Source organism: Coffea arabica, chromosome 5e (genome assembly GCF_036785885.1).
Source record: "Coffea arabica cultivar ET-39 chromosome 5e, Coffea Arabica ET-39 HiFi, whole genome shotgun sequence".
Taxonomy (NCBI): domain Eukaryota; kingdom Viridiplantae; phylum Streptophyta; class Magnoliopsida; order Gentianales; family Rubiaceae; genus Coffea; species Coffea arabica.
The window spans coordinates 49,646,971-49,666,715 of NC_092318.1; the positions used below are offsets into that span (position 1 = coordinate 49,646,971).

Genomic DNA, 19,745 nt, shown 5'->3' on the forward strand with positions numbered 1-19,745 from the left:
AACCAACGAATACTCCACTTTTCTAGTGGCGTCAAGCTATCACACTGGAGTTCAAAATGAAGAATGGTTAGAAAGAAATCCCATGTCAGTAGAAGTAAGCTTTTTCCTAGATTCTTCTGTCAACAAGGCTCTTCTGCTGTTTCCTTCTGCTTATATGTTGGTGAAATCTCTTGTTCGGTAGGTTGTACAGGCTCATTGCCTAAAATTACTCCCTGTTTCTGAATGTACTCCCATTTTTCTTGGAAAAGATAGAGTAAGGCGATAAGACAGATTTCCACTGTGAAAAGAATGGTCCAGATTCGTGCACTTCTTGAAGTTTTCTTACCATAAGCTTGTAAACCAGTGTATATATTGATGATTCCCAGCACAGAAACTGCAGTCCCTAGTAACCAGTGAACAAAAAACCATCCACTCCTTGCGTTGCTACCTCTGAAGAAAAACATGGTAAATGCACTCAGAAACTAAATGTCCCTAATCAATTGCATCTCTGAAAATTAAAAAAATATATAATTTCTATGGTGGACATATCACATGCTTTACCTATGTGGTCGTATTATACCAACCAACATTTGCAGCCAGACAAGACCGTAAAGTGCTAATCCCAACCTTTGATGATCATTGTTGAAAGCGTTCTCAAAGTTTATAAAGGACATTATTGCTCCAGCTGTCAAAAGGAGAACTGACAGTATCTGCAGAACAGAAATATTCTCTGTTAGATGATGATGAAGGATAGCTTGTAATTCATACCATTGTATGAATAATCTGGGTCTATTGATCTGGAACAACCATGGTTCGAAGACTAGCCCGAGACAAGACCGCGACGAAACGTTTCCAAGATACGTAACAAGTCGTGACGTCACCGTGAATGGTTGAAACAGCCGAGTCACACCGAATCATCCGGAGTCAACTTGAATTTTTATTATTTTTACTAATTTTTAATTATTTTTATTTATCATATTTTTTACAATTTTTAGAATATTAAATATTTCAAAAATTCACGTCTCGTCGAGACCGCGATCAATATGCGGAGACCGATGTGGAACGGTCAAGCCGCGACCGCGACTTTGAACCATGGGAACAACATAAACATGCTAACGTTTTATGTTAATCAGGAAATTCCTGAACTTAGCGTATTAACTGTGTGCTATGTATGCGTGTGTATTACAGCTTATGCCAATTAAGAAACCTAAAAAGTTCTTTATGGCTTTTAAACAACAGAATTTTCATAATTGCCTTTTCTTCGTCTCCAAGTATCCATTATGAATAACAAAAAACATCTTTCCGGATTAAGAAATATGAACTAAGTAATTATTATCAACAGACGGTGGGTAAGATTAATTATTTGCAACATGGGAATCATTACTCCTTTTTCTTGAACCATCATGAACAGCTGAATGTGGAGACAATCAATCTGACCAAGAAAATTTTCTAGCAGACAATGTTTAACATGCTAATTATAGTTGTCATGCAATTATCTGGAGGATAGCAGTTAATATTGAAGTGAAGAATGGCAATCAAAGTTAACTGTAACTGAAAACAACAAATTTTGACTTGCCTGTAAAACACCATGAATGTAGAGTAAGATTTTTAGCCGTCTTCCACATTCCTCTCTGTTTGACTTCCTCATTACAAGTATTCCAACAGGCACCAAGAAACCCATGGAAGCCCATAACAGAAATCCGTGGATCGCAATCTCAGATGATAGTTTAGCAGTCATCTAATTGATAAGGAAAAGTTGTACTGTAAATTTCTTCAAAAAAAGGATTACTTTATACATGAATTCCTGATCGAAATGATCTAAATATTAATGAATCCAAAGCTAGAATTAGAACATCTGATATGCCATGCATGAAAATGAATTACCTGTGTTTTGTTTTTGCCGCTTGAATGAGTATTGCCTGTTTTTATATGGACGATAGACGAGCACACAACTAATGGAAGTTGAGTAAGAACAGCCAGGGGCAAGCTCCTCTGCTTGTAAAGCATGATCAAACTCTTCAAGGACCAATATTGCTTGTCTTGTGTTTTGAGGCTTCAAATTACCAGTAAAAGCTGCAATTTAATCTTGACTCTTGAATTATAGAGAGAGCAGCGGCCACAGAACTTGTTCTCTTATATACATATATTCTCCTACGCAGGCTCAACTACATTGCTTTTTCCACCACTGCAATGCCCATCGTTATGGTAACTAGTTTATTTGCTGTTGTATATAGAACATTAGAGGAAGTTGAGCATTAATCTTTTCGGAGGAGCATCTCCTCTTTCTGTCTAAAGAAGCTAAAGCTGGACCTCTGTGAATAAACTATTGTATGCACATTCCTTTTGAAATCCACCGGCAAGACTTTTTATAGCCAAAGAAGCAAGAAATGGTTGTTTGGACATTGGCTGTTGTTTCAACCTGGTGGGACCACTTTAACAGGCTTTTTCATTTGATGGGAAGAATATTTGATTACAAAGTAGAAGAATGTCAATGGTATATCAAAACTGAAAAGAAGATGACTCAGTGGTCGACAGAAAGTAATACAAAATATTATCCTTTACGAGTCCAACGTCCAGAGATCACTACAGAAGATGTTAAACTTTTGTCTTCCTTAATGCTCGAACAGACTGGGGATGTGTATACCATCCCTTTGTGGGATTTTAGCCTCTGCTGGAATGAACGCTACTTTTGACCAAATATATTCCAATTAGACAGACAACTTTTCTTGAAAATCAACGCATCTTCATAAACTTGCTCCCAGTTTCTGATTTGCATCCTATTTTATGTTCTTTTCTTGAAGTTCTGTTGTGGAAGTCGATAATGTGGAGAGGCTTTATGGCACAATCAGGCATAAATGTTGATGAAGTGCAGATTAGATTGTTTCTGCTGTACTTTAAATCAGTGGCATAATATGATTACTTCCGAGGCATCTCGCAGTTCAAAGACACCAGCAAATAAGCTAATCTAAAGTTCTGTACTTAAATCATTATAACCACCATAATGGATAATTGTAGAGGTATTTAAGTTAGATTTACAGCTCATAAAATAGGTAAGAAGTACCATTTTAGAATCATTATGTGGTTCTTACGACTTAGCATATCATGTATTCGTAATCAACTGATCAGGTTACTGAAATTGATTTGACACAGCACCCCATCTTGAAAAGGTACAGAGAGCATGAAGAGAATGGTTGAGCATGATAATTTAGCTCTTTGCAACTTTTTTCTTGGGGGGGACCTCCATTATCAAGCACTGGATTTGATTCTTGGATGCCATGATAACAATTTGGAGCCTACGTTGTTGATGTATCTGTTTGCCTTTATGTTTCACGTGGTCCAGATCCAACAATGCACTAATTGATCTTCCAATGCATGGTTTATACAATCCAACGACGTACCTGAGGAGTGAATTGTCTCCATCGAAGCGATTCAGCAGCATTACAGGGAGGAACCAGTTTCCTTGAATGTCTTATATTAGAAAATGTGCAACAATTTTGAAATTTACCCTTCAGTTCCTCCATAGCAACGAGCTCGTGATGGTTGGTGAAGACTGAAAAGAATGATGAGACCAGAAAATTAGCAGTGGTAATAATAACAGTAACAACAAATAATGATCGTAATAGCTAATCATGATGACAGAAACAGGACCATGCATGAACAAACCCTGGTATGCTCTTGTTAACTGTCAATTGATTGATGTTTTCTCGTATGCATGGTGAGTATACACATCAATTATTCAAATAAGCCTTTTCCTTTTTACTTTGTTTATGCCTTTTTCAAAAAAGTTTCTGGTGCCCAAAGCTGATTAGCATTGTTCATATTCTCTTTTTCTACCACCCGGCACATTCCTCTCCAGACGACTCATATTTGATGTAAATTAAACCACATCAAACTAGCTTTCTTACTGTGACTGCACGTATTTGAACCAACTATCGGATTACAACTACAAAATCAAGATGCAAAAATGTGGTAATATGCAGGAAGAGGAGTGTGATCTTGACCAAATTGGAGGAACATGCGAAGCAACTTTAGTAATAAGCCAGCGGCGCATGGTTTAGAGTTTTAGACCGCACACATGAACTAATAATTTCATCTTTTGCAAGAAGTGGATGGATCTGTTAAAATTCGATCCCACCACTACTTTCTTTGGTGAAAAAACTTAATTAATAATAAAATTTCTTCCACTGGAATTATGAAAACTTAGGTCCCATTTCGATTGCTATTTTTTAGAGATTTTATCAAAAAAAAATTTTATTATACTGATTTGATATATATGAAGTAAATGACGAATGAAAAGCGTATTCGCAAAAAAATTAAAAATTTTTCTACAAAAAACTGCAATCCAAACATCAACTTAACGAAGAATTAGGACCCACGTGTTTAGCTAACTTTTTTTTTTCTCCTTTTATATGTATTAAAAAATGTTTTCAGATAAATCTTAAGAGGAACAGCAATTCCAGACCAAAAATAATACCTTCTTTTTTTTTTAATAAAAATAACGCCTTCAAACATGGAAATTTTTTTGTTGAATTTTATAAATCAGTTATTGATATATTATTTAAAAAATTATGTTTAATCACTTTTTACTTTTAAGTACTTTTTTTTATTTTACATATATCGTACGAACAAAAAATTTAAAAAAAAATGCACCCATGGCCATTACCAATTGGTCCAATTCAAGGGGAACTTCGGCTCAATGAATTTTATGCGCAACGGATCTTCTGTCCCATATTTTGTGCCACTCTCTGTTTCACTTTTTATTATATTGCTATTTCTCTTTCATAAACATCATGTTTTAGTTCTTTTTTATTTTCTTGAGATCCAATAACTATTAATTGAGAAATACATAAAATTTAACAAACTCAAAAAATCAAAATGCATAAAAAAATGAGATTTTTTATGAATTTTCTGCTGTGTTTTTTAATTTTCTATTATATATTACTTTTTTGAAGCTGTTGTATTTATTTTTTACTTAATTAATAGTTATTGGATCTTAAGAAAACAAAAAAAAATTAAAACATGCTGTTTATGAAAGAGAAATAGCAAGATAATAAAAAGTAGGACAAAGAGTGACATAGGATGTGGGACAGAAGATCCGTTGCAAATTTTATGCAGTACATTCTTTTCCTTCCTGGAGGACAAAATTAAGACAAAATTTTACTCCCCGACCCGTAGTTTTTACTATATTCTTTTAGAACCCCCGATTTTTCTTGAACTTTCTTTTCCTGTTTTTTTTTCCTTCTCTTTCCTACAGCACTCTCCAGTCTATCAAATTTCTCAGCGATCACGTCTACTAAATTTCCGACCTTGACTGATCGCCGGCCACTGGTAACCACCGCAATCATGGCCGCAGTCTCAGTGGCGGCGGAATGGCAGCTCCTCTACAACCGCTACTACCGGAAACCCGAACTGTACCAAATGCAATGGAAGCATGTGGACCTCACGCGGAACAAGGTCGCCTGCGCACCCTTCGGCGGTCCTATCGCAGCTATCCGCGATGACGCCAAAATCGTCCAGCTCTACTCCGAATCGGCCCTCCGGAAACTCCGTATCTTCAACTCTGCCGGCGTCCAGATCTCCGAAACTGTCTGGAGAAACGCTGGCGGACGGTTAATTGGCATGGCGTGGTCCGACGACTTAAAATTAATTTGCATAACCCAAGATGGCACCGTTTATTGCTACTCCTTCCACGCTGAGCTCATCAAGACCCTATCCCTTGGTCAAGACGGATTAAAACACAGCATTGTGGAGTGCGTTTTCTGGGGAAACGGCGTCGTATGCATCAATGAAGCCGTCGAGCTCTACTGCATACCCGATTTTAATAATCCGTGCCCGATAAGGCTGGCGGATACGGGTTTGGAAGATATGCCGTTGTGTATGGCCGTGATCGAGCCACAATATACGATGTCGGGAAATGTGGAGGTTTTGTTAGGGGTTTCGGATTCTGTGATGGTTGTAGAGGAAGATGGGGTGCAGCAGACTGGCGCCGAAATTGGGCCAATTCAGAAAATGGTGGTTTCCAGAAATGGAAAGCTTATAGCTTCCTTCACTCATGATGGAAGGCTTCTTGTACTCTCCTCGGATTTTTCCAACATTATTTTCGAGTACACTTGTGAGGTAAGGCTGTCTAGCCTGCTGCTTACATGATTATTTGTTTTTTTTTTCGCTGTATTGCCAATTAAACGTTCGATCGGAAAAATGTTGAATTGGAAATATTTTTTGTTATTTGTAGTCAGCATTGCCTCCTGAGCAGTTAGCTTGGTGTGGAATGGATAGCGTGTTGCTTTACTGGGATGATATGCTTTTGATGGTTGGTCCTTATGGAGATCCAGTTCGCTACCTTTATGATGAACCGATTGTGCTTATTCCGGAATGTGATGGTGTGAGGATACTTTCGAATACTAATATGGAGTTCCTGCAACGTGTTCCGGATTCTACTGTATCCATTTTTCAAATCGGTAGTACACAGCCTGCTGCTTTACTATATGATGCCTTGGATCACTTTGACCGCCGAAGTGCTAAGGTGAGCCAACATGGGTCTCCTTTGTCAGAGTTTCTCAACGTGTGTTCATGTGTTCTAGATATATAAGGCTGAAAAGATTTTACAGTAGTAGGTTTGTCTTAAGGATCTGTTTGCTGTTAGGTAAACAGGGAAATATGTGAGGAACGTAGCTGGATCACTTTTCCTGTTTGTATATCTAATTTTGAGTATCATACGCATCATTGAAGAAAGAAAATGTTCTAATGGAGTTTTTTCAACCCTTTTGTTTATATGCATGGTTTTGGTGATTAGACTGTAATTTGATCCTCCTTCATCTGGGAAGTTATCCGGCTATATGGTGTTTTCCTAAAAGCCGCTTCAAGAATAATATTATGTTTTGTGAAATCATTTTCTGCAAAGGCACCTATTGCTAAGTGGCTTAAACTGCTTACTAATCGAGAATTGATCATTAAATGGCAACTATCCTACCGCTGATTAGCAAGACGTCTGCTTTTGAGGGTAAAGAAGAAACGAGGCTACTTTGGTACCCTGCTTCAGTTGTTTCATAGTTTCCTGCTGGTCTCCTCTTCTCATTTCTCTGCCTTTGCTTACTTTCACTATAGTTAGCAATTTTCGGATGATGTTCTTTTAGTAAGTAGAGCCTAGACACACCGCAAATGCTCCATAAATTGGAAATGTATTGTTACGGCAGTAGAAGACTAGAAGTCGATCTGTATTTGTGTTCTATACTTGGATAGAATATTTTCATTATACACGTGTCTTAGAGTGCTGTTGCTTCTTTGTAAATGCCTTGTTAGTTTATTAACAATTTTCAGAGACTTGTACAGCTAAATGTCTTCTCTTCATGAATACACACAGTATTTTCCATGTCCTTGCGTCATGAGAGCGTTGTTTTCTCAGTTTTGTGCTAAATCTTCGAGCAATATGTGTTCATCAGATGTTCCAGTGCAAGAATGGAATACTATGGTATTGTAACAGTATAATTTTGTTATATATACAAAGAAATCTCAACAATGAAATTTTCTTCCAGGCAGATGAAAATTTGAGACTTATTCGCTCTTCGTTGCCTGGGGCTGTTGAAGCTTGTATAGATGCTGCAAGTCATGAATTTGATATTTCACAACAACGAGCGTTACTCAGATCTGCAAGCTATGGCCAAGCCTTTTGCAGGTCAGTGGTTATAATCTTATTGCAGTATGTGAACATCTAATGTCATCTATGATGAGAAAATTGGGTTTAGGCTTGAGAGTGTCGTCTTTAATTTAATGCCTCACATGGATGAGCTATTCAAATTATCTTCTTTCTATTTGTCTTATGCATGAAAACTGTATGTACTTCAACACAATCAATTATATAAGCTAGTGGGAAAGACACAAACCAATATGTGCATACTAAAAGAAAAATGTATTAGAAATTAGCAAGGTGTGGAAGTTATTGGAAGTTACCATAAGTTCATGGTTTTCTGTTGGTCTTTTTGTTGTAAATAACAATCAATGATGTATAAATGGAAATCTGAAAAGTGACATAAATGATAACACCAAGCCCTCATGCCTTTGCTGTATCTATGGTATATATGGATGATTAAGCGTCAGGCTGTGGGTAATGTTTTGTGTCTTACCCTTAAAATTTTCAATACTAGCAGATGACATCTCTTCTTAATTAAGACTCTTTAAGTTTTTCTTTGATTGTTTACTCAGGTGCTCTTCTTTGTTTTTCTACACCCCAGTCAAATATTAAAAAATTTGCATATTGTTAAGGTGTTCTATATTATTGACTGAGAAAAACCAAAGTTTCTATGTCCACGTTTGAATACTTTATGTTGCTTCACATCATATGGTTCATGCATTTTTTAAATCTAATACCTAGACTTACACCCCTTCATTACAGTCCCTTTTACATGGAAAGGGAGATAAAAAATTGGATTGTTTAATGCCTTGAAACAAGAAATATTGGATTATTCCATTCAGTTTCACTAGATATGCAAACAGTGTAAAAATAGATAGAGGCTATGATGACATGCAACAAGTGTATACAAAACTTGCTGCTACTTTGCTTGATATTTTCCAACCTGACGTTTCTCATTCTGAGATTGAAATTAATAAATAAATGCATTTATATTCATATATGGTACTCAGCAAGCTAGAGAAATGAAGGATAAAATGGAGTTGTTTCTTTCTTTCACCCGTGCCACAAAACTTTCAGTTGGATCTCTTTTCCATGCTGCTGGAAGAAAATTGTTTTTCTGATTCTTGTCTTGATAATGATAACCAGTTGGCTTTGGCAGCCAATTTCAGCGCAATCGCATCCGTGATACGTCTAGAACTTTACGAGTTCTGAATGCTGTACGCCACCCTGATGTCGGGATTCCACTCAGTATTCAACAGTATAAGGTCCTTCTTGCTTCACATGTTAATTTTTTTTGGAATTTTTAACTATTTTCTATAATTATTGAAGGCTATCAAGTTGTCTTTCTCTGTCTCCTATCAGTTGCTTACACCATCAGTTCTGATTGGACGCCTGATTAATGCTCATCAGCACCTTATAGCTTTGCGGATATCAGAATATTTAGGGATGAATCAAGTAAGTTATGATGTTGTTTCTGTTATCAGTATATTGCATTTGACTTTTTCCTGTAAGCTGAAAAGGGCGAATCTATTGGTAAACTTATTTCATCCAAGCCAAGTCTGTGTTCTGTATGTGACGACAGTATATAACTATACCATTTTTTTGTTCTTTTCACATGTTAGTAATCTATTGTGTGTTTATTCTCTTTTATTTTTTGAACTCAATGATATCTTTTCATTCTTTCATTTGCATCATGTGCAGGAATTAATAGGAGCCTGTAGGGTATATTCTTCTGCGGTTTATTGGATTTTCAGTGCACTAACTTTTCTTTGTTAAGAGCCCATTCAATGTCATGATTCATTTTGTAGGTTAATAGTACTTTGTCACTGTTTGGCCTCAAAGTCTTCCGATCTGATTTGTGTTGAGGGTGGATGTTTTGTTGGGTTTAAGATAGTGAAGTTGTACTTGGTGTGATACGTTTCACCCTTCCTATTACCCTCAACACTTCATTTTTTGAATCTTTCTTCTCATATTCATTATTTGATCTTGATTATGTGATGAAAATAGTTTTTGCAAGCTTGCAGAAATGGCTTTAGATAGAATGATCACAAACAAGAAAGGATAGATAGAATGGTCTACTTCAACTATCTGTTTGTGCTAAATTATAAAACTACAACTGCTCCAAATCCACTTTTATTTTAATTCTTTATATGGGTTATTTTTCTTTTCACGTAGCATATGATTCCATACTAGGCTTTGTCCTGCTTACTCTTTTGGGTTTTTCTGCAGGAAGTCGTCATCATGCATTGGGCGTGTAACAAAATAACTTCTTCATTGGCAATCCCCGATGCTGATCTCCTTCAAATCTTGCTCGATAAGGTCTTTGTTCAGATTTAGTAATTTCTACAATCTTTTCTGCTCATAATGTGTGGCTTAATCAATTGTTTGGCAATTGCAGTTGAAGTTATGCAAAGGTATATCTTATGCGGCAGTTGCTGCCCATGCTGATAAGAGTGGCCGCAGGAAATTAGCCGCCATGCTAGTTGAACACGAACCTTGTTCCTCCAAGCAGGTTCCTTTGTATTTTCCTTGTATAGTTCTTTTGTGAAGTATGCTTGCTATTTTTTTTTTTTTACCATGTTGGTATCTTCAATGTGCCTTGCGGTTTCTAGATGACTGCTGTGCTTTTTCTTCTGTATGATGCTTGGTTAGGTTCCTCTCTTGCTTAGGATCGGAGAAGAAGTTACTGCTCTAGCCAAGGCAACTGAAAGTGGAGATACTGATCTTGTTTATCTTGTCCTGTTTCATATCTGGCAGAAGGTGCTTGATTACTTTAAGAGTAGTATTTTATCCCTCAATAAATGTTTATTTTATTATTGAGGAGTACTAACTTGTCAAACAAAGAATATCCATCAGGTGATGACATTTTGTTTGTCCTTTTACTGCTAATGTTCCAGGGACCAACTATGGAGTTTCATAGAACAATACATGCCAGGTCACTGGCACGTGATTTATTCATATGCTATGCAAGGTATGTGTGTTCAGTGGGTTTAGTTTTGTTTTGTCCTCTTTCTGCTGCTTCAAATTTATAGTTGACATAATACATGAAATTCTTTTCTTTTCTATGGTGTCAAAGTTGTAGTAATACTGGCATCTTTTTGTTCTTCAGGTGCTATAAGCATGAATTCCTGAAGAATTTTTTCATAACTACTGGAGAAATTCAGGTTAGTTTAGATTAGCTTACTATCAAGGGTTAGTTTTCATTCTTTTCGGAATTAAAATAATATGTGTTTGGATAGGAGTGTATTTGAAGTCTTATTTGGAATAATTACTGTAGCACTTTTTGTGATGTAATGCATGTGAGATGAAAAGGTGGTTGGGAAGATAAAAGGTTGTCTTGGAAAACGTGTTTGTGATGCAGGCAAATAATTTTTGTGCAAATGTTACCTATAATGTAAGAAATAATTCTATAGCGTTGTTGTATGTTATGTCAACTGGGTTCAGTTGAGAGCTGTCACCAATCGTGACTCTTCCTGTTTAATGATGCTTGAACTCATGGTTGGATTATAAATAAAATTTTGTTTGTCAACCACTGGCTGACATTTCGTTTGTATCTCCAATATTTAGTGAGAGAGAAACTATTTTAGTAACTTAGCAGCTGCAATTCCATGGAGGCTGTTATGATGTGTGGGAAATTTTGTATCAAAACACGAATTACATGAGATTTTTCATTGTTGGGGTGCAATATAAAATTGATTTAAATTGTTGAAGCATCCAGCTTTTACTGCTTGTTGTCGATGTATACATGATAGTTTTCTGCGTTTTGTTGCCTCAGTAATTGAGGTTATATTCCTTCCTTCAAAGGTGATACAACAGTTCAAGGTTATATCATTTTTCTAGGATGCGGCTTTTCTAATGTGGAAAGAGTCATGGGAATTGGCAAAGAACCCAATGGCAAGCAGGGGATCTCCCCTTCAGGGTCCTCGGATAAAGCTCATTGAGAATGTGCAGAAACTTTTCTCTGAAACCAGGGAACATGTTTTTGAGTCAAAGGCAGCTGAAGAGCATGCAAAGTTGTTGAGGTGACATTTCATCCAGCACATTAGAATATGATCATTTTTTGACTTCCTCTGCCAAACTCTTGTTAATCGATATGAAGCTTCAAGTTTGAGGTTATTGCCACATTGTGCTGTTAGTTGCTTTATTATGAGAGTGACACCAGAGATGATGCTTGCATTGCATACGTCAATTAGCATATTAGCTTTAGATAAAAACTTCTTTTGCTACTGTTAGACACACGTGACATTTTGTACTAGGAGGCTACCAAACAAAGTCCTCTTGTCCTGTGGACCATAAAGCTGTATATTTTTTCATTTGATTTGAAAAATATATTTTGATTTCTTCTGCTCTTTGGCTGGTAATGCTCAATGTGTATTAACTGCAGGATGCAACAAGAGTTGGAGGTCACCACAAAGCAGCCTATTTTTGTGGATTCAAGCATCAGTGATACAATTCGAACATGTATTGTACTGGGAAATCATCGGGCTGCTCTGAAAGTTAAAACAGAATTTAAGGTCTGAAAATGTTTGTATTTTCATTTCCTTCTATTAATTGGATAAGATTACACATGAAGGAAGATGTTGGGATGATACATCTCTTCCTTTTTCATGGACTGCCATGTTAGTTATCATGCACTTTCTCAATCTGGACATTGTGATTATGAAACCTGTGTAAAATGATTTAGGTTTCGGAGAAGCGTTGGTATTGGCTTAAAGTATTTGCTTTGGCAACAATCAGGGATTGGGATGCTCTGGAGAAATTCTCAAAGGAGAAAAGACCACCCATTGGTAAGCTGAAAACGTGTGTCCAGAAGCATTTACAATTCCTTTTTTGACTTTGTTGTCTTGAAGTATATGCGGTGGCATATGATATTCCTTTAATTTGATGAACTCCCTCATCCCCTCCATTTCCTTCCATTTGTAGGCTATCGACCATTTGTGGAGGCATGTGTTGATGCTGATGAGAAAGGTGAAGCTCTTAAATACATACCAAAGCTGTCTGATCCTAGGGAGAGAGCTGAGGTAAGCATGGCTGGGATTTATATTTCAGTGTGACTGCATGATGTGTCCATTACATATGTTTTTCCTTATAGTATACATTTTATTTTCTTTTTTAGTTGCCCTATCAAATGTGGAAATGGTATACCATTTACTAAAGAGTCAAATCACCGTTTAATGTTAGTAGCTGGTTTGAAAAATGATTTCAAACAAAGAAGAAAAGACAGAGATACTCATAAGGGGGAGGCATTTGTTTTGTTTTGCCATTATGCATCGTTTTCAACAATTAATAAAAAATTTTGACATCCATGAGCAGGCTTATGCTCGAATTGGAATGGCAAAGGAAGCTGCTGATGCTGCATCTCAGGCTAAGGATAATGAATTACTAGGTCGATTGAAATTGACCTTCTCGCAGAATGCAGCAGCTTCATCAATATTTGATACCCTTCGAGATCGGTTGTCCTTCCAGGGGGTTTCTTAGTTTTGCTCTTTTGGCTCTGGCATTTCACCTCTTCGTTGATTTTGGAAGTATGGAGCTGAGTGATGGCGTTTGTTAATATGTTGATATCATGGTTAATGTTATGAAGCTTCCAGAGCGAGCATGTGACAGGCTGCTTGCTTGTTCCCGTGACCACCCTGTCAGAGCCTGATTGCTGCCCTTTGTATCTTCTTCTTTTAAGCTATTGCAGTCTATGAAGAACACGTACAAACCAAATGGTTTAGCCTCACTGTGGGCAGCGGGCAGCTCGCTTTGATGCATAGTTTTTGCCGATGTAATGTTAAACATCAATTTGTAAACAAAACACAACATGAACGGTATAATATGGTTTGCAACGGCTCAGTGTGGCTTTTAGTTATTGTAAGCCTTCTGTTATTTTGCAATTTATTCATCCGTTCTGTAATTTACTCGTTCGTTTACTTCATCTGCTAATCAGAAATGAGCAGCTTATGATGCCAACGCTCTCTGTGGTATAAACTTTCAAATTGGTACTTCATCCTCCCCCGTTTTCCCATAGCATTTAATATGAAATCGTAAAGATGCAACGAACAGCACTTCTCTATATGAAATTGTAAAGATGCAAGTTATTACAACGTCCCGGGAGGATCCGGTTCTACTGTCTTGAGCCCTGTTCAAGGGCTCAGCTGACCTCACTAGAAAAAGTTGGAATAAACGTTTTCAATGACTTGATATTGTTGATGATGAACCCTATAAACTGATAAAATCTCGTGCTCCGTCATGCAAGAGGATGAGTTTTATGTCTGATACAATCAGGTGCTCATTTATGTAAGAGAATGCATTTTATGTCTCATGTTATTGCAGTAGTTTAGACGAATACATTTTTTGAGCTAGAAACCCTGGAAGAGCAAGGCAAAATACCAGCGCTCATAAATGTGTGGAAACAGGGAAAAGTATGCTATGTGGCTCGGACGGTTGAGGCTATTTCAGATGGTAGCCAAAAAACTTTGGTTCATCGCTCACTTTGGAACTGCATAAACTGAATTCTCGTATTTTCCTTCCCACCTGTGAATCAGATTAAAATGCAACGATGAAAATAATAACAGAAACTAGCAGCACCAAGTTATTAGCTGCAAGCACTAACTTCAGGGTCGAAGGCATGCAAAACAAAACCTGCAATCTTCTCTTTCTGGAATCTTGAGCTCCAAATCTTCTTCAAATGGTTGGAATACAACATTGACTCTCTCATCATCCACTCTATCAAAAGTTGAAGGATCCCACTGTTATTTGAGGAAGGCATGGCAGCAATATCTTGGTCAGCATTCTCATTTTGATACAGCAAGAGTTCTTGTAACACAGATGGCACAGAGGGAGGGAAAAAGGATAAAAGATGGTTGCATTGGAACATTCAAGAATATGTGTGTGTGTGAGAGAGAGAGAGAGGGAACATACTTTTGGAGAGTTATCCTTGTCAATTGTAAGAGCTCTGATACCCTTTAGAAGAAAAGAGAGTAGACTTCAGAGGTAGAAAGCAACACATCACTTTCTGTTGTTGCACTATAAAACTGAAGTAGCAAGATATTACCTCATAAACATCACCGGATATTGCCGTACGAAGAATGTTCATAGTGAGACGAAACTCTTTTTTCAGGCATTCAGGCAGTGACTGTTTCCTTCCTTCTCGGATCTAGATATTGTTTAGTACCGATTTTAGAGCAGAGAGGATACAGCAAAATTGAGAAATTGCAATATGAAAACTATCAAATAGTAGAAGCTTCAGACAAAGCTGTACAACTTATAACTCAAGCAGCAAAACGTTATTCACGTGTTCAATTTCTGGTGTTGAATATGGAGAATTCCACGAAATCTATAAGAACTGAACTAAGAACTTTGATAGTTACACGAGCCATATGAAGTCTCGCACTGACATGATAACAATCATGTTTTTATTTTGCAACAAGTGTATTCAAGCTTCAAAGATGACTTTGAAAAAGACAAAATCCATCACTGCTACACGGGGATATAAATGTCAAATATTCAAACACATTTTTGTGAAAAATGTACTCCGTTATATTCTCTGAAACAAAACCTGTTTTCTTAACTTCTAAATTACATACGCTCAGTAGGATAACTAGAGTTAAAATTTCAATCTTTCACAAACATTAAAAACTGAAAAGAAATTTACTTTTAGACAGTTGATTTAGCAAGCAGGGAAATGCAAAGAGAAGAATGAGATGCAACTCCCACTGCAATGACCATCCCACATCAAGCGCACACAAAAAGATCAAAACAGATAAGAGAAAGAAATCAAGCATGAAGAGAAATGGATGTATAAAGAGTATGTGAAAGGATCACTCAAACTCTCACCAAAAACAGCTGTTCAAATTTTTGATACTTCAAGTATGTTATATATTTGTACAACTATCCACCAGTTCAGATTAATATCAACTGCTGAAAGAGGAGATTCTAGGGAATTCCATTACCGATCTCAATGTTATCTTTAATCCTGTCGGAGATGATCTCTTTAATCCTTTAAGCACTGGAACAATCCAACCATTTCCTTCTTTGGTAGCCTCAGCTTCCTGAGATTGACTATGCACATTAGGTCCTGTAATTTTATAACACGCAAGACTTTTTTGAATCATGAATATTATCTCTTACAAGGGATTTTATGATCTCCTCCACAGAATCCTTAGAAAAAGAATCATCTATCATTTTTTGTCTGCAAGTAAACCAAACAAGATTAATCCTGTGAAAATTTCTGAAATAGTAATGCAGTAAACTGAGATCACTTACTTGTTCAAGACACTTTCTTCATCAATCTGAACATCAGTGGAAAATTCTTCAATGGTAGATTTGACAGCAGTCTCTGCACCATTATTTAAGCTCACCAGGCGTTTCTCCAGTTCAGGCAGTTTCTGGATGTAGAACATGGCTTAAACATAGTCAACATTTGATATTCTAACTTACTGGACAAATCTGATGCAACTAACAATGTGTCTTATCCATTGAAATATGGCATTTGAGGGATTCTAACAGATGATGGATAAGGATTTGATAAGCAATAGAGCCAATCTGGTATTTAGCAAAGAATGTCTATTGTCTAAGACAATAATAATCTTTAGTTAATAGTGTCTTCCTTTTTTTTTGGATTAATAATGTCACGTATGGGATAAGACACTAAGATGGACTGACAACAGTTCCTCTTTCCCTTGACTTCCTGACCATGGATCCTCTCTCCCTCAACTTCTTTTTTCTCTCCCCCTCCAAACAACTGAGGGGATATATCCCATTTTCCTAATCAACCCCCCGCTTAGTCGCTATATGAGCCCTTAAATTACTATTATGGAGCACTCAAGGAACTAAAAGGTGTGTTGTGATGAGGAAGCTTGCTGCTTTTACAATCAGAAAAAAGATTTCCCAGGAACATGCTCCTTCAACTACTCAATCTGACACAGGACTAAAGTACCTAAAACAGCTTTAAAATTTGCAATGTACCTCGGAGGGGACAAAATGCGTAGCCAATCCAGCGGCAATCAACTCTTTACCACTCAGCCTTGCCCCTGTTAGGGCCAAGTATTCCCCTGCATATGAAGTTCCACTTAGAAAGTTGAAGTTGACCTTATTTTTCTTACGACACATGCAGAAGGAAAAACACTTCAACTATTGGATACATAATATGTAATGAAAATCTGGTCTAGTTGAACCTTACCTAGATGCCCAGGGAGACGTGAAAGCATGTACGAAAACCCACAATCAGTGTGAAACCCAATACTTGCTTCTGGAGTGGCAAAAACCTGTAATAAACATGCTCAAAACTCATCATGGAAAGAAAGGAGAATGAAATAGAGAGAAGAAATAGAGCTTCCTACAGCCAAATGATCAGCAAAGTATCTATGAATCACATTTGATACTAACAGCTTTTTCTGTGACTACGGAAAACTTCAACGGGACCATCAAAGATGCACCTCCCCCCATGGAAATTCCTTGAACAAGAGCAACCTGCCAAAAATATCCACAAGCAGGATTGGAAATGCCAAAATGTGGGCTTCACAAATTCTTCCAGAACAATAACTTCTTGCCAACAAATGCTCCATGAAATTAAAGCAACCTGTGTTTTCTTATAAGTGTGAATGTGGTAGCAAAGCCAATACATCCTGTAGACCACTTCAAGACACGAATCCCCTGACAATTGACAAAGAGAAATACTGTTGCATAAGTTAACTTGAAAGTGAAAATACAATCTTGCAAGCATTACAGTATCAGCAGAAAATGATTACTCGAGGTCCTGCCGTCATAAAACATTCTCAAATCCCCACCAGCAGAAAAGGCACGGCCAGCACCCTGTGTACACAAACAGTTTTATACAGTTTCTTTTCAGCAAAACTCCTTAACTTCAAGTCTTTCAGTCCTATATTTATTTTATCAAATTCTCCTTGAGGCAACATTTTGCTAAATAGACTATGATAGTAGAGAGTCAACATTTTGAAAGATAATACTTGCCTTAATCAGTATGAGTTCTGCATTGTCATCTTTTTCCCACTTTTCCAAGTACTGAGCAAGTAAAGACACCTAAAGCAAGAGAATTTGAATGACCCTCGATTAGAAAAGGCAATGTAACAATTCAGAAACCATACTACTAGCAATCAAGAAGCATCCAACTTACCACCCTCGATGAAATCACATTCAATTGGCGAGGCCTGTTCAAGGTGATCAATCTCACGTGGCTTATTTCTTCAGCAAGAACGACCTGATCATTATTGATAAAATCATATTACTAATTAAAATTCTTTGTTACAGACTTAAATATGGAGGGAAGAAAAAAAATAAACTACCTCTTCATCTTGGCTGTTCACTTGTTGAGCCATCTAAATTATCCCTCAGCTATCTAGAAAAAGCCTCTCAAAGCAAGAAGAGCTACAATTGCAATAAAGAATCAAAAAGGAAACATTTAGGAAAAGGGCAGCACAAACCATGAAGAAACTTAAACAAAATATCAAACATATTATCCGAAACAGATCAAATTTATACTGCAGCCCAAACAAAACAAGGACAAGAAAAGTAGAAAGAAGACATTGTAGCTTCAAAGTTCATCATCCGACAACAGCAAATAAATTCAAGAACACTAATTCTCTTAGATTCTGCGCAATTCATAATAAAAACCATTTCTTGAAATAATCAGAATCATTTAGCTTACCTTTAGTAGCCTGTGGAGATTAAGGCTCTGTTCTGTTCTACAATTTTGAGAAGCGAAGCAGACTGCAGAACCTGGATATGAAAATGGTGAAGATTAATGTAGGCCTTGATTTTTAGCAAGCTTGGTTGGTTGGTAGCAACCTAACTATTCTCATCAGTGTCAATCTTATGTGTACCTATTGTGGGATCTTTCTTCCCCTTTTCAACAGCTAAGTTTCTTTTCCTTCTGCTGCACCTACCACGTTTCCCCCACTTCCATCCATCCATCCATCCATCCAACCTACGTTGTTTTGCACTAAGCAAAAATGATTTTTTTTTTTTTCACATAGCTAATTGGGTGATCGATGTGATGTTGTCAGTATACCAACCTAATCAGATGTAATGATGTGAGGTTTAGTTGAATCTTGTGATTGACCAGATTTCCTAAACCACTCACTCATTCCTGTCTTTATATTCTAAGGAAAAAACTAACAAAAAGTTTATAACTTTACAGTTCATACTAACAAAAGTGTCTTTTTCACCTCCATATGCAATGAGACCTCAATCTGCTGAATCGTTATTATTTTCAGTGTTTAAAAAAAAATTTTGTTGCGATGAAGATGATTTTGTTGTGCTGTTGTTGTTTGTGAGTGTTGGATTATCTATCCATTGAAAGTTGCAAAATTTTTATTCGACCGCATTAATATTGCAAACAGAATTGTACTCTTGTGACCTTCTTGTTTTATAGTAAGAATTTATATCTTATAATTTGATTTTTGTTTTGGTTTGAATTTATAGAGGCTTCAAATTTTGACAAGAGAGAATGAGAGGGTTGAAAAGTCTAATCACATATGTTATAGTTAGCTGATTATTGTTCCATCTAATTGAGTTGAGTTGAGTTGTTGCAACAAAATGATAATGAAGTCATGGATATGAATTTAGATTATTTTCTTTTTGCCCTAACAGCATATATTGTAAAGAATATGAATATATAACAATTAAATTTAATTTAAAATTACGCCTCAATTTTTTGCACATATATGATATATCATCATACTTGCTAGCGTGTATACTAACATTCACAATTATAAGAAAGATTAATCGATTTATCTATGTGAATTGGAATGACTTAATACATGCAAACAATTTGGAATTTATTATATATATATATATATATATATCTTGACTTGCTAATGAAAGAAAATTAATTTGTTTATTTTTGTAAATAAGCATCTGAAAAAAAAAAAAGAAGGGAGGAGGAGGAGGAGGAGGAGGAGGAGGAGGAGGAGGGTTGGGCCGTGGCAGCAGCTCCCGTGTGATTCTGGTGATGCTGGATATTCGATGGGCTAGGCCTCAACACAGTACTCTGACGTAGAGCCCAATTATGAATTTATGATGTTGAACCAGAACTCTAGGCTTTGCGATTGTGGACCGGTGAGATTGAGTACACACATTTTCTTCTTCTTTGAATACATATATTAACGAGTTTTACAGTAGAACCGTTAACCAT

General features: G+C 36.7%; 3 protein-coding genes across 4 annotated transcripts; 1 reads left to right on the forward strand and 2 right to left on the reverse strand.

Annotated features, from left to right (window-relative positions):
• Positions 1-45: 45 nt before the first annotated feature.
• On the reverse strand, positions 46-2,319 carry LOC113689918 (cytochrome b561 domain-containing protein At4g18260-like). The gene is made up of 4 exons (XM_027207723.2): positions 1,864-2,319; positions 1,556-1,717; positions 541-689; positions 46-429 (listed from the first exon to the last, which is right to left on the reverse strand). Exons 1-4 carry the CDS (start codon positions 1,984-1,986, stop codon positions 120-122), a joined length of 744 nt encoding a protein of 247 aa, XP_027063524.1. The 5' UTR covers positions 1,987-2,319; the 3' UTR covers positions 46-119.
• Positions 2,320-5,196: 2,877 nt separating this feature from the next.
• LOC113691094 (protein VACUOLELESS1-like) lies at positions 5,197-13,460 on the forward strand. Its single transcript, XM_027209294.2, has 15 exons — positions 5,197-6,096; positions 6,212-6,502; positions 7,512-7,651; positions 8,766-8,871; positions 8,969-9,061; positions 9,836-9,925; positions 10,005-10,118; positions 10,259-10,366; positions 10,504-10,577; positions 10,716-10,770; positions 11,447-11,628; positions 11,991-12,120; positions 12,291-12,393; positions 12,530-12,627; positions 12,920-13,460. The coding sequence occupies exons 1-15, from the start codon at positions 5,323-5,325 to the stop codon at positions 13,082-13,084; spliced, it is 2,523 nt and encodes an 840-aa protein (XP_027065095.2). The 5' UTR covers positions 5,197-5,322; the 3' UTR covers positions 13,085-13,460.
• A 391-nt stretch (positions 13,461-13,851) lies between these two features.
• LOC113691095 (3-hydroxyisobutyryl-CoA hydrolase-like protein 5) lies at positions 13,852-18,572 on the reverse strand. Of its 2 annotated transcripts, none has more exons than XM_072048993.1 (17): positions 18,433-18,572; positions 18,258-18,328; positions 17,896-17,977; positions 17,727-17,810; positions 17,564-17,632; positions 17,341-17,404; positions 17,172-17,245; positions 16,979-17,062; positions 16,773-16,857; positions 16,559-16,644; positions 15,857-15,978; positions 15,722-15,782; positions 15,544-15,642; positions 14,646-14,747; positions 14,513-14,554; positions 14,234-14,340; positions 13,852-14,125 (listed from the first exon to the last, which is right to left on the reverse strand). In XM_072048993.1, exons 3-17 carry the CDS (start codon positions 17,926-17,928, stop codon positions 14,080-14,082), a joined length of 1,158 nt encoding a protein of 385 aa, XP_071905094.1. In that variant the 5' UTR covers positions 17,929-17,977; positions 18,258-18,328; positions 18,433-18,572; the 3' UTR covers positions 13,852-14,079. The 2 variants fall into 2 exon arrangements, 1 of the variants encoding a protein (XP_071905094.1); XR_011814394.1 differs by having other exon boundaries at positions 14,084-14,125; positions 14,234-14,407.
• Between the last annotated feature and the right edge of the window lie 1,173 nt (positions 18,573-19,745).

Coding starts and splice junctions, on each gene's coding strand:
- LOC113689918 (XM_027207723.2), bottom strand. CDS start 1,986: ATGCTTTACAAGCAGAGGAGCTTGCCCCTGGCTGTTCTTACTCAACTT. Junction 690..1,555: donor ACATTCATGGTGTTTTACAG/GCAAGTCAAAAT, acceptor TCTGTTCTGCAG/ATACTGTCAGTTCTCCTTTT. Junction 430..540: donor GGTATAATACGACCACATAG/GTAAAGCATGTG, acceptor GTTTTTCTTCAG/AGGTAGCAACGCAAGGAGTG.
- LOC113691094 (XM_027209294.2), top strand. CDS start 5,323: ATGGCCGCAGTCTCAGTGGCGGCGGAATGGCAGCTCCTCTACAACCGC. Junction 10,367..10,503: donor TGTTTCATATCTGGCAGAAG/GTGCTTGATTAC, acceptor CTAATGTTCCAG/GGACCAACTATGGAGTTTCA. Junction 10,578..10,715: donor TTATTCATATGCTATGCAAG/GTATGTGTGTTC, acceptor TTTGTTCTTCAG/GTGCTATAAGCATGAATTCC.
- LOC113691095 (XM_072048993.1), bottom strand. CDS start 17,928: ATGGCTCAACAAGTGAACAGCCAAGATGAAGAG. Junction 16,645..16,772: donor ACGTCTCCCTGGGCATCTAG/GTAAGGTTCAAC, acceptor CTTCATATGCAG/GGGAATACTTGGCCCTAACA. Junction 15,979..16,558: donor CGCATTTTGTCCCCTCCGAG/GTACATTGCAAA, acceptor TTCTACATCCAG/AAACTGCCTGAACTGGAGAA.